The sequence below is a fragment of the Pyrus communis genome, chromosome 11 (assembly GCF_963583255.1).
Source record: "Pyrus communis chromosome 11, drPyrComm1.1, whole genome shotgun sequence".
NCBI lineage: Eukaryota > Viridiplantae > Streptophyta > Magnoliopsida > Rosales > Rosaceae > Pyrus > Pyrus communis.
This window is the reverse complement of record NC_084813.1, coordinates 19,732,563-19,759,038: the sequence shown is the minus strand read 5'-3', so window position 1 is coordinate 19,759,038 and position 26,476 is coordinate 19,732,563. Positions and strand designations below refer to the sequence as shown.

Sequence of the window (26,476 nt, the reverse complement as noted above, 5' to 3'; positions counted from 1 at the left end):
GGCGAGTATGCTCATATAGTCATATGGATTTTCTTATGGCTGAGAATGCCAACCAAGTTGTCCATGCTCCCCTAATGGATTTCTTCAAGCTGTATTGAGACTTTAACACTTCTGTAATTCTTTTTTCTTGCATATGTTAAATTTTAGGAGGCCTTTTATTTTTTTTGGTTTCCTTTGCTCTCATTGTACTAACTAGATATTTATTTTGGAGAAATAAATGCTCACCAACAAACAAAAGTTTTGACTTGTCAGGGCTTTTGTGGCACGCATTATGGATCTCACATACCTCACACATGGCATGTGACTCATTAAAGTTAGACGAGTCATGAGTAACACGTGTCGACATCTGGCATAACGCAGAAGAATTACTAGATTAAGTGGATGGTCAAAACAATTAAGGAATTATCTATACATTAACTTTGATTTAATCAGATAAATTATTAGATTTAAGTCAAACATAAATCATGCCAATTAAATAATGCATTTGACCCCTTTTTGAGCAATAATCAAAGTGGTCGGCCAAGTGAAGTGGCATTTGGTTCAACTTAAAGATTGATTCTTTCATCAACCAAATTATCAAATTAAGGGTGATTAAACGGCAAGCCGTTAACTTGGTATTGGATTTGGTAAGTCAGCAAATTAGCAAATGGAATTGATTTGATTAGCCAATAGAATTTGATTTGATCAGCCAATTCATTTAGTCGCCCAGTCAGCAACCAAATCAAAGGTGATTGGTCAGCAAATAAATTGATTTGTAATTGGCTCAAGTTAAAAGGAGACTACTCAGCAAGTAAATGGAATTGGAACTGGATTTGATTCAAACGAAATGGTTGGTAATTGAACCCACCACATAAATAGGGTCTTAGTCAGCCAAATGAAATTGGCACAAATGAACTCGGTCCAAATTAATACCAAGTTCACTGATTTGGTTTAAATTAATACCAAATTAAATCCATATTAAGATTCAATCAAGACAAATCATGGAGATAAATTCCATAAAATCATAGCTCGAAAATAAATTAATTCATAGTGATGCATCGCCTAGCCAAGTTGTGCTTAATCCATAATGACTTTGTAGTATGGTTTGAGGAGCCGCCTGATGTTATTTGGAGTGACCTTGACCATGATATGCACTCTCTTTGAGTTTTCTAAATAAAAGATATCGCATTCCTTTCAAAAAAAAATGCAAGGAATCATGAAGAAGCCTATTTATATGATGTCTTCAAACATACTCATACTCAGACATCCACACATTCTCGTGGACGCTCAAACACTCCACACACTTAGAAAGATGATCTCTGCATTTTTCGCCACACTCGTGAAGAAGTATCAAGCACCACTACACATGTCAGTTCCTCCATCGCCACAAGCGGCGTTCGTGGATTCGAGATCAAGTCACTATGACTGTCGGATCAACCACTCTACACAAATATTTTGCATCCCCAGAGATTGAATAAGAGAATTAAATTTTGTATCAGAGATTGTAACCCTAATTTCTCATTTAATACAAACGATTACTTTGTACGCCTGTTCTTGTTTTATTTGTCGCAGGAATTTCGTGTTTACAACCGGACTTTTCCACTTTTGTGCATTTACGACGCAATTATAGCCTCCTTGACTTTATTTTTTTTTTCTAAACTATGCGACCTTTCATCCAATATCATTACATATACAATTCTATTATGTTTGATTAGGCCCTTTAAGGGAGGGGATTTCTATTTTTTTTAAATGGGGATTAGTTGTGGAGCCGACTCTATATCGAACTTTAACGATTATAACGTTTATTTTGTAAGTCTCAATCATAGATCATCCTTGCAAAAATTCAATTCAATCCAAAACCATTTACCTATGTAATTGTCACAATGAAATTTCATTGTTTCTCAACAAAGTGTTCGTCAATTTCTTTGAACTCAATTAGATGTTTTAAATGTTTCCGATTTGTCTAATATTTTATAAGGATGATCTAAGAGATGTAACTTTAAAAATTTACAATCTGGATTGCTGAATTTGGTGTGCGGTGAACCCCACAACTAATCCTATTTTTTATTCCATTCCCTTAAAGGTCTCCATGTTTGGTTACCTAACTTGCACGATCCCACATTTTGTCAATTTAAGCCCCGTATAATATCGGACGCTTTCTTATCCGTTTCTTGCCAATTGCAAATATTGGAGGTCGTTTTCCCTGGAAAATTTGGTATAATGTAAGCCTATACATAATAACTGGTACTGACTAAATATGTCGCAGTGTCCAGACCAATTCTCACGTTTTTGAAAACTGGTAAATATGTCAACACTGAAACCATACTATTTTTAGTTGCCAGAAATTTTGTGTCTATTGAAATGATGGTCATTTTTTGACTTGACATAGATCATTTTTTGTTTGGCATTTTCTAGCTGATTCATTATATATGTTATCATTCCAAATATTATAAAAATACGGGTGAACAACATGATTGATATGTTATATATATACATGCTATAATATGAGTAGATTGATAACACCGTGTAACGGTGTTAAAGATACTGCTCGTTACGATTGATTGTTTGTTTGTATATGCATCTGTCTACTATAAATAACAAAAGGTGTAAAAATTATTGCACTCAGAGACTCCTTAGCTTCAAATGGAAAATCCTTCAACCAATATACTTGTTGTGGCTTTACTTTGGGTTTCAGTAGTTGCAGCAACAAGAACTAAGCTGCAAGTGATTGACGACGCTGATGGTGGCATTTGCAAATCAATGGTGGAGACACAAGGCTATACTTGCCAAGAACATAAAGTAAGCATAAGAAAGTGCGTGCCTTATTTCAATCTTTTTAAGATTACGTTGACACAACAGAAATCAACGTTTTTGTGTTTTGTTTTGGAAATTTTGATGAGTTCCAGGTAACAACCAGAGACGGCTACATCCTCGGCTTGCACAGAATTCCGAAGGGACGGTCTGCTAACAAGACGCCAAACAAGCAGCTGCCTGTTTTGTTACAACATGGGCTTTTAATGGTTCTTACCTAATTAAGCTACATATTTTTATCATGCGTGTAGACATATATACACATGTGCAAGACATAGATGAACTGATTAAATAACAATTGTCTGTGGAAACTGCAGGATGCGTCAGCATGGCTACTCAATCCGCCAGATCAAGCTTTGGCATTTATCTTGGCAGACAATGGTTTCGATGTATGGCTTGCCAACACTCGCGGGACAAATTTTAGTCGCGGACATACGTTACTTACTCCTAATGATCCTGTTCGTGTTGCCTCATCATTGATCACATCATATCATCTACAGATCATAATCTTTACTGAAACGTATCGGTTATCTTCTATAATGTGTAGGCTTACTGGGACTGGTCATGGGATGAATTGGCTGCTTATGATCTTCCTGCTTTATTTGAGTATGTGAACAATCAAACAGGACAGAAATTACATTATGTTGGTCACTCCTTGGTAAATATTCACCTAATCTGGTCATATTTCAAGTTGGATAATAGTCACTTCGACCCTACATATACACCTCTTTGTCCACTTATAGTTGTGACTAACATATTTTAACTGTATAAATTTCCTAGGGAACTTTGACTGCCCTTGCTGCCTTCTCTCAAGAAAATCTGTTAAACTTGCTAAGATCAGCTGCTTTGCTTGGCCCGGTCGCTTACCTGGGTCAGATGTCATCGCTGTTTCTAAGGATTCTTATGAACATATTTTTAGCAGAAGTAACACAACTCAGCGACTACTCTTGTTTTAAAAAATATGGATTTTAGAATTCACACCTGCAAAAATAGAATTAACTGACTAAAAAGTTGTCTTGTTTTATTTTACAGAAACTGAAATTGTTGGGTTTGCCTGAATTTCCAAACGGGTGAGATAACAACTTAAGCAGTTTTGCTTCAGTAGTATTAAAGACCCATGCATGCAGACAATAGCATAAAATTATTAGATATTTTGTTTAACAAATGACACATTTGTTAAAAATGACATCTATAACAGTTTCTTGTTCTCAAAATCTCAACAGTGAGACACAACAACTTGTGAAGTTTATCTGCAAAACACCAGGCGTCGACTGCTCCGACTTATTGGCAACTATTACAGGTTGTGAGGCCAAAAAAAACATTCACACTTTTATGCAAGGGCTTTAATTTCAACGACGCGTGGGATTCACAATCTCAGTAGTAACAATGTTAGGGTTCCTCATTCACACTTTTAACATGAATTATTTTTTTGCAACCCGTATATAGGCCCAAATTGCTGCCTCAGTTCTGCAGGCAAAGCTACTTTGTTTAAGAATTTTCCCCAGTCCACGGCGACAAAGAACATGATACATCTGTCTCAGAGTGAGTCCCATTCATTACTAGCTTTATCAGTGATGGCGAGTTATATAAGTAGTAATATTTGAATTTAAGTTCCCAGAAGTCCTATCTAATTAACAAATTAATTACAATTTTAATGTTTGGTCATATCTGCTCATGGATTTTGGATAGTGGTCAGGATGGGAACCCTAGAAATGTACGATTATGGTCTAGAAGACGCGAACATGGAACACTACAAGCAGCCTACTCCTCCTGTGTACAACATGGCGAACATTCCGAAAGATGTTCCTCTTTTCCTCAGCTACGGGGGGAGAGATGCGATTTCTGATGTTAATGACGTGGGGCTTCTGCTTGACAACCTCAAAGATCATGACAAGGACAAGCTTGTGGTAGAGTACAGAGAGGATTATGCTCATCTGGATTTTATTATGAGTGTGAATGCCAATCAACTTGTGTATAATCCCATACTGGCCTTCTTCAAGCTCCATTAATGTCATGTTTACTAATCCTTAACTTTATGGAGGATTTGGATTCATGAGGAGTTAGAAACTTAGAATCCAGATTCCCCACTGAAATTAATTGTTTACTATACTATCCGGAACCGCAGCGGGAATAATACTAAATCTATATGAGCTGGGTACAAATTCAAACTTTAGAAGCTATTGTAGTACGCTATCTCCTACATGTGAGAGTTCTTGTGGTGTAAGTTAAACTGATTTTTATCAGGAGTAAAGTACAAATAAGTCCTTTTGTCACATCCACAATCCATTTTACATTCATTATAAACACCAGTTTTTTGTTGCCAGAGGAACCGAATCTCCTCCAGATCCAAAGGAACTGAGCCCACTCATTACATGATCCGAATCATTGAAATTTGATCTAACAGCTACAAACAGAGGACCTCTAAAAGTTATAATAATTATAGTCATTTGATCAAATTTCAATAGTCCGAATCATTTGATTCTTGGACTTAGTTCCTTTGGATCCGAAGAGAATCTGGTTCTGTTACCATAAGTTTATGCTCATGAAGATGAAATCAGCAAATCCTATATATTTGCCATTCATTCATTAATCAGCAAATATCCTAGCTATTGATAATGGATAAAACGAATTCATTAAGCCATAAATGCGTGTATTTTTCGGCTTTAGGTTTCTCCTGGCCTCTATCTGTGCCGGATACATTTTTTTTGTAGGAACTTTAATGAAAAGTTCTCGATACTGTTTATTTTAGCGAAAAATTATATTTTTACACTAAAATGTCAATTCTTATATTATTCACTTTACTTTTTATTTTGTTTTCATCGTTAAAACTCAAAGTTTTAAAGTTTTTTTTTTTAAGGGTAAATTACACAAAACTACCTTAACTATGAGCCAAACCACAATCTCATACCTTATGTTTTAAACATTGCAATGTCATATCTCAACTTGTGAATTTATTGCAATGTCAGACCTCCGTTAAGTTTTCTATCAATGTAACTGTTAAATAATGATGTGGCATGAGTAAGGTCCACTCGTTTTTTCAACTGAATATTAAATTAATTAATTAATTAATAATAAATTATTAACTTTTATTTAACACTTAAAATTAATTAAAAAAAAAGTTTTAACGAAAAGTTCGCGGTACTGTTCACTTTAACGAAAAATCTCATTTTTACACTAAAAAATAAAACATGATACTATTCATTCTATCCTTTATTTTGTCCTTATCATTAAAACTCAAAGTTTTCAAATTATTTTCATTAATTTTTCTTTGAAAAAAACTCTTCCTTACTCACACACACACTCTCTCTCCTCTCACTTTTTCTCACTCTCTGCTCTCACTTGCAGAGAAGTAATGGAAGCCATGGCTGCCGTGGCCATAGATACCCCACTCCCACTTTCCACCCAAAACAACTTCTTCCACGTTCTACCTCCCTTATACTATTCCAGTTCTACCCCCATCAACCATATTAATTCCACCATTGAACCCTGCACATCTGCAACTCCATCCAAAACCTATCTCTAAAGTTCCAATCTGCCACTCTCCTCATTTGCTTCACTGAATCCAAACTCCACGACTCATTCTACCCTTCAAAACCCAACAAATTCCATGTGGGTCCCTCCCATAGTCCCCGAACAAGCTTCCTTTCCACCACAATGTCACACGCACAGTCACCGTCGTAGTCGGAACTCCGCCGCAGAAAGTTTTGATGGTTATCGACACATGAAGCGAGCTCTCCTGGCTTCACTGCAACAAAATCCGAAACTATAACAACACATTTGATCCGATCCGGTCCACATCTTACTCCCCCGTCCCATGCTCCTCATCCACCTGCACGAACCGGACCCGAGACCTCACCATACCTGCTTCTTGCGACTCCAACAAGCTCTGCCATGCCATGCTCTCCTACGCTGACGCCTCGTCCTCGGAAGGTAATCTTGCCACCTATACGTTCTACATCGGCAGCTCCGAAATTCGAGTTCGGTATCCGGGTGCGTGGATTCAACTTATCCGGCGAGATTCTCGCAACGGTGAACCATTTGACCCATCTTCTCACATCTCCGGCTCGAGGAGGACATTTTTCCGGTGTGGAGGAACTTGACGAGGCGGCCGGAGTGCGAGGCCCAGTAGGCGGCGGAGGGAGCGTTGAGGTCGAGGAAGATGTAGGTGGGGATCGACGCAGGAAATTTGGTGTGTTTAAAGAGGACGAAGAAGAAGGGATACGAGTGAGGGGGTGAGAGCAGAGAGAGTGAGTGAGAGAAACAAGTGAGAGGAGAGAGAGTGAGTGAGGAAGATAGTATTTTTAATTAATTTTTAAATAAAATTAATAATTAATTAATTTAATATTTTAGTTAGAAAGGAGTGGGTCATACTTCTGCCACGTCATCATTTAACAGTTACATTGATAGAAAACTTAACATATGAGGTATAAGATTGTGATTCAACCCATAATTATGGTAGTTTTGTATAATTTACTTTTTTTTTTTTTTTAACATGCTGGGGTTTCAACTTAACATATGAGGTATGAGATTGTGATTCAACCCATAATTAAAGTAGTTTTGTATAATTTACTTTTTTTTTTTTTTTTTTTTTTAACATGATGAGGTTTCAACTTAACATATGAGGTATGAGATTGTGATTTAACCCATAATTAAGATAGTTTTGTATAATTTACCTTTTTTTTTTTTTTTTTAACATGCTGGGGTTTCAATCGCGTCAATGCCGTCCACCAAAAGCTTCAAGCCAATTTATCAATGGTTTTTACTTTATCCTACTAAAAAACTCACCACATGTCTGATTTGAAACTGATCAAATGGGAGAAAGACATTTGAGCGAACACGGTGAAGATTTTAGAGATAACTTCTAATAATGTGTATATAAAAGGGAATTATTATTAGCATTTCAAAAATCTCTTTCTACACTCCAAACTTTCTATATTAGGAAAAAAAATACACTTGTGAGAAATGTAGAATGAAATTTTTGAAGTGTCAATAACACTTCCCACATAAAATTAATAAGTAACTGATGTGGGAAAATGCCTGCAAAACAAAATTTGCCGTAAAAGAATCCATATGTAAGATTAATCATTTGTGCCTTGATGAGTTTAATCATTTGGGCAATTCTGGGCATGATAGGATGACTCTAGATATTGCCATTAATTTTGTTTAATCATTCATCAGTATATGGCCTAAATTGAAGGCCCATTTGACAATAATTGGTGTCCATGGATTTGTCTACTCCTCTAAAAAATGCAATATCCTTGAAATTTTGAAATTGAGGCACATGGTGAATTGGCTTAAATTCAACCACTCTACTTCTACGAGCAACTAGAATTAAAGCTGCACTCGATCACCAAAAATGGATGTTGGTCTTCGCAAAGGAATGGTGGAGACAAAAAAGGCTTTACTGGCCATTAGAACAAGAATGTTGCAACCCTTAAATCTTAATTTGGAGATGAGAAACTAATTAATGACATGTTTACTTACCTTGAACGTGTATTGAAATTATTCTTATTCATGACTTTTCTTGCCTTTATTAACACATATGCAATAAAAAAGGAATGTGGGTCCAACATCAAAAATTGTAATTATGAAAGTTAAGAATTGAATTTTTGAATGAAAGGAATCAAAGTTATTAGGCAAGTAGTTGATCCAGTTCTCGTTTCAAATAAGTAACCATACCATGAAAAGTTACGACATTTTTTTATTACAAGCGATATTATTATTTTAAACTACAATAAGAAGAGGAGGAAGGTTTGAACCTGAGACGCATTGCGTTGAAAAAGAAAAACCATATCCACAAAGACAATCCATCACTTGCAAATTACTACGTTTGGAATACAACGATATGTTTACCATTGAAGGGGTGGGGAATTGGGCTTGGCCATATAATGAGTCAACCACAATAATTTGATTACGAATTCGTCATCTACGGAAGTTGAACCTAGTACCTTTCAATTATAAGTGGAGATAAATATTATTAGTCCGTAACATTAAGTGGCAACTTGAGATATTTAAGTGAAGAATTTGAGTCTGACAAGGGTAAGGGTCTTGTTGATTAGTTAATGTGTCACATTATCGTTTAACCGACAAAGCTAAACTTAAGAAGTCTTTACAATAAAGTTGCTTCATTTTAAATCTAAATCATTAGGACACACAATCGGTTGCTAATCCACCACCAACTAAATGGCAAAATTTGGCTATGCAATTGATTGAGCTAAATCCTGCCATAAATATTTTGTTAAATATCATTCAGTGATTGGCTTAAAGCCAATGAGATACAATAATTATTGTGCATATAGATTTGCCTACCATAAAAAAGCAAAAGCACTGAAAATTTGAAATCGTTGCACCCAGAAACCAATGCGCTCAAAAATGGCTAACCCTTCAACAACTCTAATATTTATGGCTCTAATTTGTGTTACAGCTGCAGCAGCAGCGACAAAAAATAAGCTCTACTCAATCGAAAATTCGAATGTTGGCCTTTGCAAATCATTAGTGGAGACACAAGGCTATACTTGCCAAGAACATCAAGTAAGTTATCAGAATGTGCCTTCCTTGATTCGATATTTTCGGATCACATCACCAATATGCGACATCATAGATAAATTCTGTTATCTTTTGTCATAGATCAGCTTTTCGATGAGTTTCAGGTAACAACAGAAGATGGCTACGTCCTTGGCCTGCAGAGGATTCCAAATGGACGATCCGGTAATAAGACAGCCGACAAGCTGCCTATTCTGTTACAACATGGATTGCTACTGGTTTGCAACTAATCGCCATATTTTTGAAATATATGTACAAATATTGTGCCTGACATAAAAATAAATTAACAAACATTTTTGTGGCAACAGGATGCTTCATCATGGCTACTCAATCCGCCGGAAGAATCTTTGCCATTTATCTTGGCTGATCATGGTTTTGATGTCTGGCTTTCCAATGCTCGTGGGACAAGATCTAGTCGCGGACACACATCACTTAGTCCTAATGATCCGGTTTGCTTTGCTTTTGGAAATGTTGATCCACATCATGCCATCTTTGCATCCTAATCTTGTACTAATAATATCCAGCCATGAATTTAGGCTTACTAACGCTAAACCCTAATGTTTTATCTGCTAACGCTATCGTTTGTAAAAAAAAAAAAAAATGAATATATAGGCTTACTGGGAATGGTCATGGGATGAAATGGTTGTTTATGATCTTCCTACTTCAGTCCAGTACGTCCGTGATCAAACAGGACAGAAATTACACTACGTCGGACATTCCATGGTAAACATTTAAATAACGTTTTTTTGTCTTTACTCCCGGGAATTTTCATGCTTTAGAAATTTAATTGTTGTACATTTAAAGGGAACTGACTGAGACTTGAAGCTGTTGAATTATATAGGGAACTTTGGTTGTCCTCGCCGCCTTCTCGGAGAAAAAGCTGTTTAACTTGCTAAGATCAGCTGCTTTACTTAGCCCGGTTGCTTATCTGGGTCAAATACCCTCACTGATTTTAAGAACTGCTGCCGAAACATTTTTAGCAGAAGTAACACAACTTAATGAACCTTTTTGTTATCATATATGGATCCTTAAAAATCCATTGTCATAAATATATAATTTATGACAAAAATTTTCTCCTTTTTTCTTTACAGGAAGTGAAATTGTTGGGATTCCCGGAAGTTCCAAACGAGTGAGATGGCATTTTACGCAATTTTTGTTTCCGTAACATTGGCACATTCAGACAATACCATAAACCTAATTCAAATTTTTACAGGAGTTTAGATATTTTGTTAAAGAAAATTGGAGTTTTTAAGTATGTTTTTAAAGTTGACAAGAATGCTTTTTTACATAGGTTGAAATATTAATCCATCTGATTATCGGTCACTCATTGGGAAATTACATCGTTGACAACTTTTTTGTTCGTATCAAAAATCCTACAGGCAGATAATAGAACTAGAGCAATCGATCTGCAGATCACAGGGAATTGACTGCTCCGACTTAATGGCAGCTATAGGAGGTAGTAATACAAAGCTTGCTCATGCATTCACACTTTTAAACTTGAAATTTTGATTTGCTCAGCAGAGATTGAACTGTTTATTTGCAATCTGCAGGCCCAAATTGTTGCCTCAGTCATTCAAGTATGGATGCTTTCTTTAAGAACCTTCCCCAGCCCACTTCAACAAAGAACCTTATACATTTTGCTCAGAGTAAGTCTCTTTGATTTCCAGGTTCAATCATGTGGTAACAATCTAAAGCACAATCCAAACTTTAGCAATAAAACATCGGAAATTCTCCGTGCAGGACACTGGATGTATGGAGAAAACCTACTTCTACTATTTTCAATCCCATTAATTGACGATGTTGATTATTAGGGTATAAAATGGCTAATTTAGAGTTTGATTCTAGATTTTAAGTAGCCTAGCTAATGCTTGACATAAACCTAAAATCTAAGCGATTAACCAATCCGAAAGTAGAAGTTGAGGTCTAAGGTCTAGTTTATGATTGTATACCCTAGCTAAAACAAAACCAACCATGTCAATAAATGGGATCAAAGATGGTGAAAAAAATTGAGTAGAAAATGATATTTTCTCAATGCGTCATTTCCTGCACACGAAAAAGACTGAACTTATATTTGTATTGAAACTTTTAGATGAAATGCTTATATATGAAGTTTCAATTCTTTGCTTCTTATTTATGGATTTTGAAAAGTGATCAGGAAAGGAACCATAGAAATGTACGATTACAGTCACGCATACATGAACATGGAACATTACAAGAAGCCTACTCCTCCTATGTACAGCATGGCAAACATTCCAAGGGACATTCCTCTTTTCCTCAGCTATGGAGGGAGAGATTCAATTTCCGACGTGAATGACGTGGGAGTTTTGCTTGACGACCTCGAAGATCATGATAAGGACAAGCTTGTGGTACAGTACAGAGAGGATTATGCTCATTTGGATTTTATCATGAGTGTAAATGCCAATCAACTTGTGTATAATCCTCTAGAAGCCTTCATCAGGCTTCATTAATCAAGAGTAAAGACCTTGCAAATATGTTGTAGACATTTCTTTTGTCTTACAATTATCAAAATTCACAAGTTATTTATAAAGAAATCGTAAATAGGGTTTCGGATTTCAATTCCGTAGGTAATTTAAGGAAGGTATTGATTGTATATAAGTTATGCATCTACATATATGAGCTTCCTATATTTCAAGCCTAGTATGCAGCTGTTTCTACTTTTGGAGAAAATTTTCTGCTTGACTCAGAAGCTATAGCATTGGAGTGGTTAGGTTGAACTTGCTTTCAAATGCTACTATGTGTAAGCCTTGGACAAACACAAGTTAATTGCAAAATAAAAAACAAACGCAAACTTGGGCGTAGCTAGCCTAGTTGGCTAGGGCAATATTGTAGCATTTTTCTGCAGCCAAATGTGAATCCCCACATCTCTGTAGTTTATATTATATTACAATCTTGCTCGAATAAAAATAAAATTACAAAAGTGAATCACTGGTTATTTGCATATGCGGATGGAGCATGCAGTGCGATGAAAAATGCAAGTAGGGTTTCACCTTCTATATTAGCATCAATGGTTGACACCTCTCTCTCTCATCAAATATAGATGTTTGATCTAAGAGAAAAATGATTCCAGGCTGCAGGATGAGTTGCTGTGAACGGATCACCATCATTGTTTCTTGTTCTACAACCCTTCACCCTTTTCGAAGGCAAGAAGAGCTCCTCGCAGTGAACAGCACAGGGCGGTGGTGAACCCCCAATGCTAACCTGGCGATCAAGGTTCCCATTAACTGACGAGGACCTCACCATTTTCTTCAGCTTGGTAAGTAAATTGACAACCTTCTCCATCCTCGACCTCTTAATCTTTCGTTAATCTCAAATCCTCTTGAAGAAGCTTATATGTAGAATTGGAGGAGTTGAAATGAGTTGATCAAAGTGTGGTGGCATCACACGGATTTCGTGCAAGCTTGTACAAGATGAGCGTGGCATTTGTGAGTTACTTGCGTTTTCTTTCTGTTATAGGCTTATAGCTCACATGCCTTGTCATTTTGTTGCAGCTTTAGCTTTGAGGAGGATATGTTATGTTCACTTTGTTAGAGAGTAATGATTTGTTGGCTTCTTATATGGCATGAAAATTCTGGATTTGGCTACTTTAATGATTTGTTGGCTTCTTATATGGCATGAAAATTTTGGATCTGTAATACTTTATGCACGTCAAGGAGTCATATTTACAATATTTACATGTATTTAATGTCATTATCATCTCGACGGTCATATGATGATTGAATTAAATACATATATTAGCATGAATTATATCTGATTGTCAAATGGTAATTATATTAAATAGTAAAAACATATAAGTATTGTAATCAATTCTGAAAAGTCTTAATACAAAATCAGGGTTGAAAAACAAATAAAAAAAAGAAGTTAAATGAGAAAGGACGGCCAAAAAATTATTGCTTGTGTCACTCTATTTTTTAACCTCTTCATTTCGCTTGTGGGTGCAAAACTTAGTAAAATATTGAATTTAAATGGTAAATGGTAAATGTCTAAGTCAACACTTCGATTTAGTAAGATTTGAGTAAGTCAAATAAAATACCCTTTCGATATCAATTATGATTGATCCACTATATGACTTACCCAAATTCTAACTTGTGTCACAATTACTATGCTAACCCTAAACAAATGCCATTTGAAGAGGAACATTTTTCTTCATAGTCATAGGGCATAAACTCATAGCATTTAATTAATTTTTATGCGAATTAAAATCTGATAATACAATTTTATTCCTTTATTGGTCCAATCTCTTATGAACAAATAATAAAGAGCAAAATAAACCAATAAAATTTCATGAGAAACCATGGCCAGCTGACGTGTAAATCTCTGATTGGCCCTCACACGTAGCTCGCCCAGCCCAAAACCCAGAAGAAAATTCACTGGGGGTTTCGTCTCTGTGCCTCGAGAAATTTCTTCACTGATTAGCACAACAAATCTCAGGGAAAGAGAGAGAGTGTGTAAGAGAGAGAGAGAGAGAGAGAGAGAGAGAGAGAGAGAGAGAGAATGAGAGAGAATCAATTTCGAGCAGTCCCTATCATCTTCTTGTTTTTCTTCGTCGTCAGTGTCTGCGATGCACTATACGGACCATCATCGCCAGTTCTTCAGCTAACTCCTTCCAACTTCAAGTCCAAGGTAAATGTTGAAACTTTACCAGTAATTGCGCGTACCCTTTTCAGATTCTTCAGTTTTTTGCATTAATTTGTTGGAATTTGTCACCGTTTGGATTGAAAAGCACTTGGGCGTTGATTAGTTTTTTCAATTAAGAAGCGATTGTTTTGCTGTTGGAAGCAAAGTGCTTTCTTGTATTGCTTTTAGAGTTTTACTGCTTACGGAGATCATTAGTTTTTGGATCTGGTTTATTGCTTCTTGGGGATATTTGTTTCGGAAAAAGTAAGTTAATTTTGCACTTCGTGGAAATTGTTTGATAAATTTGCTGAGTTTAATGTACTTGTTTTTCGTTTCCCAACGTAGAAAAGTGATCAGTGAGTTCTGATTCTTATTGGGTTAATTATGATTTCTAGTAAGACAATTTGCCTGGTATTTTCTTGAACTGAATCCTGTGGAATGGTGGCAGGTTCTGGACTCAAACAGAGTTGTTCTGGTTGAATTCTTTGCACCGTGGTGCGGACATTGTCAGGCTCTTACACCGATATGGGAGAAAGCGGCTACTGTCTTAAAGGGTGTGGCCGCCGTGGCAGCTCTTGATGCTGATGCACACAAGTCCCTCGCTCAGGTTTCCCATAGTTACTCTTGCAATTACTAATTTTGACTTCCAAGTTTGAAGTAGCAATTGTAGATTAACATCCCTCTGCCTGAAAATATTTGGTCAACCATATTATTGTTTTATAAAACTGCATGGAAAAAATTCCCCGCTGTATCATAGTTTTGCCATATTTGGACAAGGAATATGGGTATTTCAGGTTGTTTAATAATATGTTAATTTTGTGTGGGGGTGTTGGTGTGCGTGATTGCTCTATAGGAATATGGGATTAGAGGATTTCCAACAATAAAGGTGTTTGTCCCTGGAAAGCCTCCAGTTGACTATCAGGGAGCAAGGGATGTGAAACCCATTGCAGAATTTGCACTCCAACAGGTTCGTCGTAATCTCTTCTTCAAATTCTATTTGTTTTGTTACTTTGTTGCTTTTCTTGTATATTGGTTAAAATAGAGTTTGGTAACATTCGTGGATTAAGATAGTCTCATATTGTTTCTGCTCCACCATGTCTTACCTTGCTCTATTACTTAGTCATGGGATATGTAGATGGTTTAATCATTTCTCACTCGGTCATATAATGCTCTTGCATAAAATGGATTCATGCATCAGTAATATGACCATTCCATTGGTCCTGTACAGATAAAGGCGCTGTTGAAAGACCGCTTAAGTGGAAAAACAACAGGAGGATCAAGCGAAAAATCTGAACCTAGTGCTTCGGTAGAATTAAATTCCCAGAATTTTTATGAACTTGTGCTTAAAAGTAAAGATCTCTGGATTGTGGAGTTCTTTGCACCTTGGTACGTGCTTTTCTTTTTGACTTATCTTATAAGCTAATTTTAAAATATTCAACGTTTGTCTACTATATGAATATGAGATTGTAGAAGATTATTGACTTGTTCCTAATTTCCTTGTTTCAAGGTGTGGGCACTGCAAAAAATTGGCACCTGAGTGGAAGAAGGCCGCTAAAAACTTGCAGGGGAAGGTGAAGTTGGGACACGTTGACTGTGATGCAGAGAAGGTAACTTTGCCTTCCTGACTATGTACTGGATCTATGTGTTTTTATTTCTTGTACTTTATGATTCTAACTTGGTGGCATTACCAGTCTCTGATGAGCAAGTTCAACGTTCAAGGATTTCCGACCATTTTGGTATTTGGAGCTGACAAAGACAGCCCACTCCCCTATGAGGGTGCAAGGAGTGCTTCAGCCATTGAATCGTTTGCTCTCGAACAATTGGAAACAAACGTTGCACCTCCTGAAGTGACCGAGCTAAGTGGCCCTGTAAGCGTTTACTTCCCTCCAATACTTAAGCTGTGTGAGATTGCAAGTAACCTAGGGGACTAAAGCATTGCTACAATCTTCTCTTGTAGGATGTCATGGAAGAGAAATGTGGTTCAGCTGCCATCTGTTTTGTGGCTTTCCTACCTGATATCTTGGATTCCAAGGCAGAAGGGAGGAACAAGTACATTCAGCAGTTATTATCCGTTGCGGAGAAGTTTAAAAGAAGTCCATACAGGCAAGTTTTTGGAATTATGCGCATATCACTGCCAATGAAACCTTGCAGGCTTGAGAGGCAAATATATAGTTACTGACCATGAATGTTCGTGTATGTTGCAGTTTTGTGTGGGCAGCAGCCGGTAAGCAGCCAGACCTTGAGAACCGAGTGGGTGTCGGTGGTTATGGATATCCTGCATTGGTGGCCTTAAACGCAAAAAAGGGAGCTTATGCACCACTTAAGAGTGCATTCGAGGTTGATCAGATCACGTAAGTTTTCTATCTCCACCTTATCTCGAACCACTCTTGATCCTTGTGATAATAAAACAAATTTAAACAACTCAATTTTATTGCACAGAGAATTTGTGAAGGAAGCCGGGCGTGGAGGAAAGGGAAACTTGCCTCTGGAGGGAACTCCGAACATTGTGAAGATCGAACCCTGGGATGGTAAAGACGGAGAGATCATTGAAGAGGACGAGTTCTCCCTTGACGAACTAATGGGAGAGGATACCACTAACAAGGAAGAGTTGTAAGAAATTTAAAGTATCATACTACAGCAGGAGAATTATATCAGGCTAAGATTGATTTTGGGTGCTGGTCATTCCAGTGTTTCTGTGTTTAAACGATGTTTTCAACAACGTGCAAGAGCTTTCTTACGAGTAAGGCTCTCTTTTGTTCTCTTGTTTGTTACCATTATTGTGCGTCATTTCATAGCAATGCAGTGTTTAGGTACAATACTCTTGTTGGTTTCCAGATTGACAAATCACTAGTTTTTTTATTGGTGTCCAAGCCATGGATACCCAATTCATCCGGCGCAGGTGGCTTTTTAAAACGAGAAAATATTCAGTAGGGCAGTGTGACCAGAGCCTGGCCACTCGTGCGCATAAAATGCGGCCCGTTCCTCTGAGAGTGCATGAAATGGTTCTCTCTCAAAACATTACCACTAATCAACATTAAGAAATTATGAAGGGCAACATATGGGGAGAAACTAGATTCTTGCATATCATTGAAAATTTGAAATCCAAAATTTTGCAGCTTACAATGATCCATTGGATTCCAAATCCAGAAAGGAAAGAAAAAAAGGGTCAAGATCCATCACATTTTAACCATGTGGTACCTAATACCTCGTATCGGATCCACAGCAACGCGAATCACCTATACATGCCCCAGTGTCTACGTACGCTCGTTTTCCCGTCTTCTCTGACTGAAAGAAAAAAAAAAAAACAAAGTACACCTCCTTGTACCTAATTCAGAATTTCTTTCGTTGAAGTTCAGGGAAAATAAGATGCGCTTTTTACCATTCGCCTTTGATCCTCGCTAAGCATTCTTTTCTCAAAGGTGAATCTGCAAATATGGCCTTGATAAAATCTTCTACCTGAAAAATTGGAGGAGCTTGTAAAACCCTTGAGACATGAACAGCACATAAAGCTGAACAGAATACGGGGTCAAGTGAAATCATGCCTCGTACTAACAGAAATGAAATCATACCTCTGACGACGTAAAACCACAACTGCGCAATTCTCCACTTTCCCAAGCCGTTGTGACATATTTTAAGGGCATATCTAATAATTCTGAAGAATTTGAAACACAAAATGAGAATTAGGTCACTGTTTGCAAGACATCTAGTTCGTTACCGAATCACACTGAACTTTCAGCATCAGAGGAAATACATGCCTGCCAATTTACGAATTTTACATAACGAAGGTATGTGATCGTCAAGGGTGCAAGTGATGCCCTCTTGGGACTTCTCTACTTGGAGAGCAGCCAGGGACTCCAGCAAAGAAATTAGGCTCTCCAGCATCAAATGAATCAGACTTTGAAGCTAGGAACATAAATACATCGTTTTAGTTAGCTGCACACACCAAGCATCAGAAGTACAAAAACCGGATATATGACCAAAAGATTATACCTGTAATGTTTCTTCTGCTGCCATATCATCTAAAAGGAGTATGTCTTTTGTGACCTTGGAAAAAACCGATTCAAGAATCATACACATGCTTCTCTTGTAAGTTGAAGGCAACAGGATCGGCTCCCATATCAAACGTACTTTGTCCACAATCAAAACAACCTGAACAAGATATGTTTAGCCTTACAGACATACCTCGCAACAAAAACTAAGGCACTAAAAAGGCCTTAACAAATATATCAAATATAATATGATTCATGAAACAAAAGTTCCTCATTAAAATTCACAGCAGGCCACCTGATCTATACTCCAACTTGCAGATTGAAATTGCTGCCTTTCATGGGTATTCTGAAATCCATCAGCGCCATCTAGAGCCTGGTAAAAGACAATTTATTGAAATTCCAATTTTCTAAACTACATAACTTTCTAGCTCTTATATGAATTGAAAGATTTTAGCACAATTATACCTCTCTCAAACTACGAATAACATGTTGAATTTGTCTCTGCAGTATTTCCTCCGCCATAAGATGGAATCTTGGAGCCATATCAACAAACATAGCATGTTCTTTGAGGGAACTTGGAAAGTCTGAGCGATACTGGGACAAAAGTGTACAACTGTATGAATTCCACTATTAACAGAATAGCAAATCACCATTCTGTTGGGATCTAAGTTAGGTATCCTATAAATAGTGAACCGTCATTATTTGGTGCAATATTCGGACATACATTTTTTTGATTGGATGGTGATACACGATATAAGAGTGATTATAGGTGCAAGCATGCATGTGATCTTGGTGATGGTGGGGAATAGAATCAACAAAATCCATAACAAGAGCCGATTATGGCTGTTTATCGCCTACCTCGAAAGCAAGCCCCAGTATCTCCTGAGATAGATAAAGGCAATCATTTTGCATAAGAACAGCAACCTGGTTGATTCCATCAAGATACCTTTCTAGCTTCACAAGTCAAGAGAGAAGATTACTTATATTGCATGCAAAAATCACCAATATTGATGAAAAACTAAGTGAGGTGAAAACAGGCCAGAAAGTAAACTTGATAGAGATTTGCCAGAGCAGTTATAAACTGAGATATGATGTTAAGTTAATACATAGAGAAAAATACTGCAACTAAAATATTAAAATGATTTTTGTGGTTCATAAAAAAAGGGCATAAAAACATCATCAGAGACCTCTTTTGTATCTTTCATGAATAAACCTTAGAAAGAAACAGAGAGAAGGAAGCCGGGATACGGATTCTCAAAAAATTTAGTACAATAGACAACATCATGGGACAGACGTAACATCACACCTGCACTTTTTAGATTGTCTTAACAAAGGTGTAAAAATGGTCAGTAGCTAAAGTTTATAGTACTGGTTTCCTGTACTAACCTTGACAGGAACCACGACTTCATAGAGAAGTAGAGCATCCCTAGCAGCCCGATAGAACTCCAAAGCAACTCTGGGGGATGACACACAAACATCCTACATATTCCAATCACAGTTGTAGCCTTAAAATATAACAAATGGTAATTTATACGAAGAATCAAGAGGCAAGAAAACTGAAACTTGAGGAAATATGCATTAATCATGAAAATGAAATCTCAAATGCAAGCACTAATTAGTGCCTTGAGGCAAGCAGGTTGCTCTTCAACTTAAGGTTGCTTTTCTATTTTACTAAATCATTAAGGGGAAAAATCAAACATTTATGAGTTTTAACCCAGATACCGTAAGTGTCTGGTGCACTAGATTCATTAGTTCAATCGCTGCTTTGGACACCACACACTTCCCTGACAGGAATAGCAAGTTAACAAGCTCTGGAGATTTGGCAGCATCCAGATCATTCTTGTTATTTCTTGGATACTCCTGTGGGAAAAATATATTGTTCAAAGGCTGGAAATATCAAAATAGCTACAAATGCATTCAAGTTATAGAAGCTTACTTGAAGAGCAGAAAAATCACATTGTAGAAGCAGATTTCTGGCTTTTGCCAAGATCTCTGACTTCTTCCTGGATGCAAAGTAAACCTCGACATTTTCAGCAAACTTGCTCAACTGGTTATCTCTGTTATCAGATGCTGAAATAAACTTCATTTCACTTAAAGCAGTCTCAAATTTGGAAGTACAACTAATGATCTTAAGAAAGTCAGCAAGTTTTGAAGCATCTTCAGGAACAACCTGAAACAACAAAACATGTCTCCATTACATAGACGTACAAAATGATAAATGGCATGATGCAAGTAGCAATTTTAATGCAGCTAATGAAGAAGTAACTTTGAGTATTCACCGAAAATCCTATACTTGTTTGCTAACATATATTTATAACAGAATTCAAAAAAAAAAAAAACAGATAGAAAAGAATGGATGGGTGCGAAGAGATAAAAGGAATAACCTTAGAAAGAAATTTAGAAATAATTAACTCTGAAATCCTTGGCCATGTCAATCTCCCAATGCATCGAATCCAAGACTCATCTTGAAGGCAGATGTAGTTGCAAATAAACTTGATAACCTGAATAATCCCTGAGTAGATAGTCTCACCATCCATTTTTTCAATCTGAAAATCCAAAGGAAAATGCCAATGCAACACTTATTGGAATCCAATGAGTACAAATTTGTGGAATACCCCTTATTGAATTGATAACTAAAGGAGTCACTCCCGCGAATCAATAATATATGATAATTTAAAGTGAACCCAATTTTTTTCTCAAACATGTATTAGACAAACCGTTGAACAATAAGACTGAAAAAAATTTAGACAAGATTGACATGTAAAAACTACCTTAGGATCATTTGATGGTACAATGTTCAGTATAGCCTCAGTCAGAACTTGTGAGTCTCGATTTACTTCAGCTACAAAGGACACAGGAGCTCCAAAATTTAGAGCTGGGGAGATGACATGCTTGATCATCAAGTCGGCAACTTTACCAAGACCATAATCCAAAATGCCGACTACCTAGAAATCCCCATAACAAAACCAGATAACTGAATTCATTACAAACCCCATTGATCTCATTATTTTAAGCAAAAATTATTTGAATTGCAAATTTCGTGTAGTTTTGAGCAATGCATCTACTTGTACTGATTTCAAAGGCAAGGGGGAGGACCAAAAGATATTAACTTCAACTTACATCCAAAGCTTCCAAAACGGTGCGGAGCTCAAACCCATCGTTTCCATCAATGCTAAGTACATACTTGACACAGATTCTATTCGATTCCCGCTCAAACCGGACCGCATTTCTGATGAACCTCACAAGCACTTCTTGAATCTACAAACCCAAACTGAATTCCTCTAAAAAATACAATCACAAACTCAAATAAAAATCACCAATTAAACAACCACAATAGCATTTTTTTCATGAACTAGCTATTTAAATTTCTCTCATTTCCGTTTATTTTTCTCGGCAACCAAACAGAAAGTAATCTTCTTTACCTCCTCAAAGCACTCTGACCACTCCTTCCTCAGCAATCTGTACACCACAGGCTCTCCCTCATCAACCCGATCATCATCCGAAACCCTAAGAGTATTCTTCAGCTCCCTCAGTTCCTGGGCGGCGAACCTCAGCCGTCCATTCCTCAACCCCTCACTGGCGCCCTTCAACCTTTCACTTATTTCCAGAATTGCCCTCACCAACTCCAACAGCGCCTTCTTCTCCCTCGCCTCTTTCGTCGTGGCGCTCATCTGCTTCATAATCTGCCCAATCTCCGCCTCGATGGGGCGGTCGGAAATTGAACTCAGAAGCTGGACGACGTCGTCGGAAATTTGGTTGGAGCGCGAAACGGCGTCGTTGCAGACGGAGAAAAGGTTGGCGAACTCCTGGTGGTGAGAGAGGAGGTAAGATTGGATTTTGGACTTGATTTGGAGCGAGTGGGAGTCGAGGCGCTGGATGAGGAGGCGGAGATCCGGCGCAGACAGAGGGGTCGTGGGGTCGCTGAGGTCCTGCGCCGACAGGAGCTCTCGGACGTTGATTGAGTCGAACAGGGCGCCCATTTCCCGCGGATCGGGCGGCTGGGACTGCCGGGTGGGGAGACTCAGTCGGAGGAGTGTAGTTTGTATCGGAGTGGTGGATGAAGAACGAAGAGATGCGACTGGCGGAGGTTTTAGGCGGAGTGTGATAACGTGCGCCGGGAGCGTTGGTGTTGGATTTTGGGGCGGGCTGTTATTACCCGCGGGGAATTATTTTTGTTCTTATATGGGCCTACTATGGAATAATGGGCTGAGCTTTGAGTTTCAAATTTCAAGATTCAAATATAGCCGAAGCCCAAAACCCAACTTTTCTTTAATCGATTCAACGTACTCTGCGTGACGATTGTTCTTTTCCCCTTTTATTTAACAAACGATATTATCTATGAGGTGGGGAACTAGGTATAATTATCCCGGGAGTGGGCACAATGAGTTAATAATAATACGGTTCAAATTCGTCTTTCACGAGAATTGAACCTAAAATCTCTCACTTATAAATAAAGAGAAATACTATTAGACTGTAATATTAAGTAGCATGTACAATTAAATGTTGGATGTCAACAATAACCAACTAATCCTCCAAGGAGAATAGCATTTATAACAAAATGCTTCTCCAAAACCCTTCTATTCGAGGAGAAAATTTTCAATATTCTAGAAACACAGTCCTGTATACCAAGTGACATAACACAAGTTGTTGAAAACAAAATTTTAAGTCTCCAACCACTTGTGTTATGACACTTGGTGTACCGAGTGTTCTCGGCACACTGAAAATATTTTCCAACCATCAATCACGAGATTTCTTGTTCTGATGTCTAAAACATTCCAATTAAACTACTCGCAAGCAGTCAGATTCTTTTGATGTGCAACATTCTATATAAGAAAGTTTCTCCCTTAATAGGGTGTCGTAAGATGCCTCTTTCTACCTATCCGCCCATTGTTCATTAAAATATTTCAAATAGGCAACGACCTAAGAGGTTGACCATTATACCTTTGCCTAAAACAACAGTTTAGTCGACACAAAACATCATCCTTTTCCTTTTTTTTCTATAAGCATCATCCTTTTCCTTGCTAACAAGTAACAATTAACTATGAAAGATTCCTCTTCCTCTTCATCTTCTCCTTTTCTGTTTAGTTTCCACGTAATTATTAAGTTTTTTTCTCTCGTACTCAAAAGGAAAAGGAGAAGAAAGAAGCATCGGAGGAAACTTGGCACTCTCAAGTTTCAAACGTACAACAGTCGGTCATACTTTTGTGTCTGTTGACTGCATTGGTTCATCTTCTATTCAACGCTGATGAACGATTGACCTTTGACCCTTTCAACTTCAACCCCATTACCTACAGTCATCCTATTTTACTCTGGACTTTAGTTAAATTGATGACTAAATTATTAAACAAAGACTAAGTCTTTTTTTGTTTTTTGTTTTGCTTATAGATACTCGTGGACATCGAAAAAAACTTAAATTTGGAAGTGTACGAATTTATTAAAATATTAATTTGTGTGAACGAATCTAATCTAAGTTAAAATTCTTAATAATCAAGCAAACGATAACAGAAAAATAAGCAAATTGTTTCTGCAGATGAATTGAACACTAAAAGTTTCACAACTTAAGCAAAAATATATAGATCATTTACAAGAGGAACTCAATTAAATAATCCAAAATTCAGCACTAAATTGGAATATTGGAACTTAAATCCAAACTAATCCAACCTAGTAATACAATCTTGGAAAAAAAAATGATACTAATGAAATGAAAAACCCAAATGGCAGATGAAGCCATTAATCCCAATTGCTTTTTTTAACAAGATGGGTAATATACACAAAAGGAAAACAATTTAAGGATTAAATCTAACACCAAAAGGAATTATTGGTACCTGGAAACTTATCTGTGTTGAGGATAACCCTAACCCTAATTCCAAAGACCCCAAATCTTGTCCCCAATGGAACTCACCAGCCTCCTCATGGTCCCCCTATCCACTCCAACCTCACAACCTTCATCATCACCAGACTCACCACCACTCATCACTTCACCAGCAACAACACCAGCGTCCACCACTTGTGGAACCTCCTCCACCTCCTTCTTGTCCCCATGCCCTAATTCCCCAGATCCCAAATGATCACCACTGCCCTTGTTAGCCTTCCTTCTCTCTTTCTTCACCTTTGAGTTTCTGCTCCTCTTCTTCTCCACCAACCTCTCCTCATAAGCCTCAAGGATTTCATGGATCAGCTGGCGGTTCGGCGAAGCGTCCCACCGTGCCCAAAAACTCATGTAGCACCTGAAGCAGTCGCACTGGAACGTAGGAGGGTGGTGGTACTGCGGCCCACCAGCTTCGACGCCAACCCTGTTGTGCTTCTGGTGTGCCTTGTGGCCGCCATCGGTGTTGTCCGCGTTGGAGTTGTGTGACTCGATACAAGTTATGGATATTACCTGCGACGGCCCTGTGGCCGGTGCACGATTGGACTTAGTAGTAGTAGGCCCACGCTGGTTCGTTGCGCAACCGCCTGAGTTTTTGGTGCAGGAGATGAGGTAGGCCAAGACCTCTTGGTCTTCGGGGGAGAGGGATACGGCCAAGGCGAGGATGGTTGCCGGAAGAAGGGTCAGAGGGTCGGCTACGGAGGGCGGCGACGGTGACGGGTGAACTTTGCCTTTCTTGTTATAGAGCTTATTCATGTTGGTTGTTGGAAGCGTTGCTCTTTCTTTCTTGTTCTGCGATTTAGCTTTTTGCTTGCGGAAAGAAAATGATTTCGTTTAACTTTGGAGTCGGCTGTGTTTATGACATTTTATATCTCGACTACTTGTTCCGTGGCGAATACGAATCTAAAATCTAGGAACACACGTGGCAAATGTAAAATTACAGATTAGAAGATTTTCTTTTTCCTTTTTACAGTATTTTATTATATTTTTTAAATAATTGATATTGGTTATTTAAATCTTAGTTCTTGATGCTTCTGCGTTTCATTGTGGACCAATAATAGTTGGGATGAAAATTATTTGCTTATCCTCGAATGATTGACGGTAATAAAACTCAAATTTAAATTAAACATTGGGTTTTTATTGTGAAATTAAGTTGTTTTATTTCATGCCACTTAGTACTACGACTTAGTAATATTTTTCTTCATTTGTAAGTGAAGGTCTTAGGTTCGATTTTCGTCAAAGACGAATGTAAACCACATTATCGCTAGCCCATTGTGAGGCTAAGCCTACTCTCTTCCTCTTAATGTAGATAATATCGTTTGCTTAAAAAAAAAAATTGTCTTACTTCATTGCTAAGTAAATAAACAGTCGTCAAAGGAGCCGTCTTAATTAAAAAATTAGCAAAATTGTTGAAAATTTGTCGAACATTCTTGTATTTACTAATTTCTGTTGTGTGGATAAGTTTTATTTTACCTACAAGTCCAAAGGCAATAAAATAAAGGTGGGAAGATAATTTTGATGTTCATTTGGACATTATTCTAGCTTAGCTAGGAAAGATCTAGAACCAAGTGCATGCATCATACGTAGTATGGTGACATTTTCATTTTATCCTACGTATTTCCCACCCTTTTGTTTCAAGCAAAGACCATTGATCACAATCCTCACTAGTCAAGATTATCCGTCGGCTTGTCATGACATTATTTTACTTCTAAGACGAAAATTTAGACTCTTGAAATTTTATCCTATCTAATTGCAATAGTCAATACAATCTGATAATAAATAAGCACTATCCGACGAGTAGTTATCCTATCAAACTGAAATAGTCAGGATAGTTCAAGCTGCCAAATGAGACCTTAGTATATATCATTTTTGTCCTTAATTATTTACAAAAAAATAGTATCAAATACACGAGTTGTATTATCCATGTATAAATTCCTTGGGTGAGATACTAAAATTTAGTTATAACAAAGGCATGTTGTTGGGGTCATTCTCACCCTGCCTCCGCTAGTGATTCCACTAGCACAGCACGCCACCGATAGATGATACCTCGAATCCTGTCAATGACAAAATAATTTTATATTCAACAAAGGTTAGTCGCAGGGTGGAGCCACTAAGAGATCAAAGTGGTCTCAAGCCCATCCTAATCATTGTGTAAGAACGTTTTAGCCATCAAGCATGCAATGTAGAACTGTAAGATATGAAAAAGAAGATGAATTGATCTCGTAAAGAAGTTGAGTTGAATGACATCATGCCTTATATTTTTCTAATAATTTTGTTTGTTTTGTCTTTGCAGTTCAGTGAAACTGTGAGTTTAGGGATGGGGGTTTTAAAATTGACTTTAATGTTATTTCTAAAGCAACCTAATCAACTATTATTTGTAGGGGTAATGGTAGGGTGACCAAAATTTTAAACTAAATTTTGTAAATCAAATGGTATGGTTGTTGATGGTTGAATTATTACTTAACTGTTGATTAACGTTCTTATTTTCTATTGATGACACATCATTTATTTTGCAAATTTGATTTACAAATTTGGTTTACCTAGCATTACCCTATTTGCAGCTGTCCTTTTTTATTGTCAAACAATTCAAACTAGATTTCTTTGTATTTTCTTTCTATAATTCCAATTTTTTTTACTAATTATCCTGCTCTCT

General features: G+C 37.3%; 5 protein-coding genes across 6 annotated transcripts; 3 read left to right on the top strand and 2 right to left on the bottom strand.

The window, feature by feature from the left end:
• Positions 1–2,622: 2,622 nt before the first annotated feature.
• On the top strand, positions 2,623–4,799 carry LOC137749385 (triacylglycerol lipase 2-like). Its single transcript, XM_068489477.1, has 9 exons — positions 2,623–2,778; positions 2,886–2,999; positions 3,108–3,248; positions 3,338–3,448; positions 3,571–3,714; positions 3,823–3,860; positions 4,014–4,090; positions 4,237–4,332; positions 4,480–4,799. Exons 1-9 carry the CDS (start codon positions 2,623–2,625, stop codon positions 4,797–4,799), a joined length of 1,197 nt encoding a protein of 398 aa, XP_068345578.1.
• Positions 4,800–9,162: 4,363 nt separating this feature from the next.
• On the top strand, positions 9,163–11,801 carry LOC137749387 (triacylglycerol lipase 2-like). Its single transcript, XM_068489479.1, has 9 exons — positions 9,163–9,321; positions 9,441–9,551; positions 9,642–9,782; positions 9,946–10,056; positions 10,175–10,318; positions 10,425–10,462; positions 10,713–10,789; positions 10,884–10,979; positions 11,482–11,801. Exons 1-9 carry the CDS (start codon positions 9,163–9,165, stop codon positions 11,799–11,801), a joined length of 1,197 nt encoding a protein of 398 aa, XP_068345580.1.
• A 1,920-nt stretch (positions 11,802–13,721) lies between these two features.
• On the top strand, positions 13,722–16,786 carry LOC137749397 (protein disulfide isomerase-like 2-3). The gene is made up of 10 exons (XM_068489491.1): positions 13,722–13,813; positions 13,846–13,974; positions 14,417–14,575; positions 14,822–14,935; positions 15,197–15,354; positions 15,476–15,575; positions 15,660–15,836; positions 15,926–16,071; positions 16,173–16,319; positions 16,408–16,786. Exons 2-10 carry the CDS (start codon positions 13,846–13,848, stop codon positions 16,580–16,582), a joined length of 1,305 nt encoding a protein of 434 aa, XP_068345592.1. The 5' UTR covers positions 13,722–13,813; the 3' UTR covers positions 16,583–16,786.
• A 241-nt stretch (positions 16,787–17,027) lies between these two features.
• Positions 17,028–22,254, bottom strand: LOC137749396 (centromere/kinetochore protein zw10 homolog). Of its 2 annotated transcripts, XM_068489489.1 has the most exons (15): positions 21,380–22,254; positions 21,078–21,215; positions 20,729–20,902; positions 20,342–20,503; positions 19,894–20,127; positions 19,680–19,817; positions 19,344–19,436; positions 18,816–18,911; positions 18,423–18,551; positions 18,253–18,330; positions 17,959–18,117; positions 17,724–17,871; positions 17,538–17,620; positions 17,348–17,424; positions 17,028–17,253 (listed from the first exon to the last, which is right to left on the bottom strand). In XM_068489489.1, exons 1-15 carry the CDS (start codon positions 21,935–21,937, stop codon positions 17,223–17,225), a joined length of 2,298 nt encoding a protein of 765 aa, XP_068345590.1. In that variant the 5' UTR covers positions 21,938–22,254; the 3' UTR covers positions 17,028–17,222. The 2 variants fall into 2 exon arrangements, with proteins under 2 accessions (XP_068345590.1, XP_068345591.1); XM_068489490.1 differs by lacking the exon at positions 19,680–19,817.
• Positions 22,255–22,390: 136 nt separating this feature from the next.
• Positions 22,391–24,712, bottom strand: LOC137749398 (uncharacterized). The gene has a single exon (XM_068489492.1). It carries the CDS (start codon positions 24,577–24,579, stop codon positions 23,818–23,820), a length of 762 nt encoding a protein of 253 aa, XP_068345593.1. The 5' UTR covers positions 24,580–24,712; the 3' UTR covers positions 22,391–23,817.
• Positions 24,713–26,476: the final 1,764 nt, after the last annotated feature.

Excerpts from the sequence above, each read along its gene's own strand:
- LOC137749397 (XM_068489491.1), top strand. The coding sequence starts at position 13,846 with ATGAGAGAGAATCAATTTCGAGCAGTCCCTATCATCTTCTTGTTTTTC. Across the intron at positions 14,576-14,821 it reads CACACAAGTCCCTCGCTCAG|GAATATGGGATTAGAGGATT; the intron begins GTTTCCCATAGT and ends ATTGCTCTATAG. Across the intron at positions 14,936-15,196 it reads CAGAATTTGCACTCCAACAG|ATAAAGGCGCTGTTGAAAGA; the intron begins GTTCGTCGTAAT and ends GGTCCTGTACAG.
- LOC137749396 (XM_068489489.1), bottom strand. The coding sequence starts at position 21,937 with ATGGGCGCCCTGTTCGACTCAATCAACGTCCGAGAGCTCCTGTCGGCG. Across the intron at positions 18,912-19,343 it reads AAGTCGTGGTTCCTGTCAAG|CTAGAAAGGTATCTTGATGG; the intron begins GTTAGTACAGGA and ends TGACTTGTGAAG. Across the intron at positions 17,621-17,723 it reads TAAAATTCGTAAATTGGCAG|AATTATTAGATATGCCCTTA; the intron begins GCATGTATTTCC and ends CAAATTCTTCAG.
- LOC137749385 (XM_068489477.1), top strand. The coding sequence starts at position 2,623 with ATGGAAAATCCTTCAACCAATATACTTGTTGTGGCTTTACTTTGGGTT. Across the intron at positions 4,091-4,236 it reads CTTATTGGCAACTATTACAG|GCCCAAATTGCTGCCTCAGT; the intron begins GTTGTGAGGCCA and ends ACCCGTATATAG. Across the intron at positions 4,333-4,479 it reads CATGATACATCTGTCTCAGA|TGGTCAGGATGGGAACCCTA; the intron begins GTGAGTCCCATT and ends GATTTTGGATAG.
- LOC137749398 (XM_068489492.1), bottom strand. The coding sequence starts at position 24,579 with ATGAATAAGCTCTATAACAAGAAAGGCAAAGTTCACCCGTCACCGTCG.
- LOC137749387 (XM_068489479.1), top strand. The coding sequence starts at position 9,163 with ATGGCTAACCCTTCAACAACTCTAATATTTATGGCTCTAATTTGTGTT. Across the intron at positions 10,057-10,174 it reads ACTACGTCGGACATTCCATG|GGAACTTTGGTTGTCCTCGC; the intron begins GTAAACATTTAA and ends TGAATTATATAG. Across the intron at positions 10,463-10,712 it reads TTCCCGGAAGTTCCAAACGA|GCAGATAATAGAACTAGAGC; the intron begins GTGAGATGGCAT and ends AAAATCCTACAG.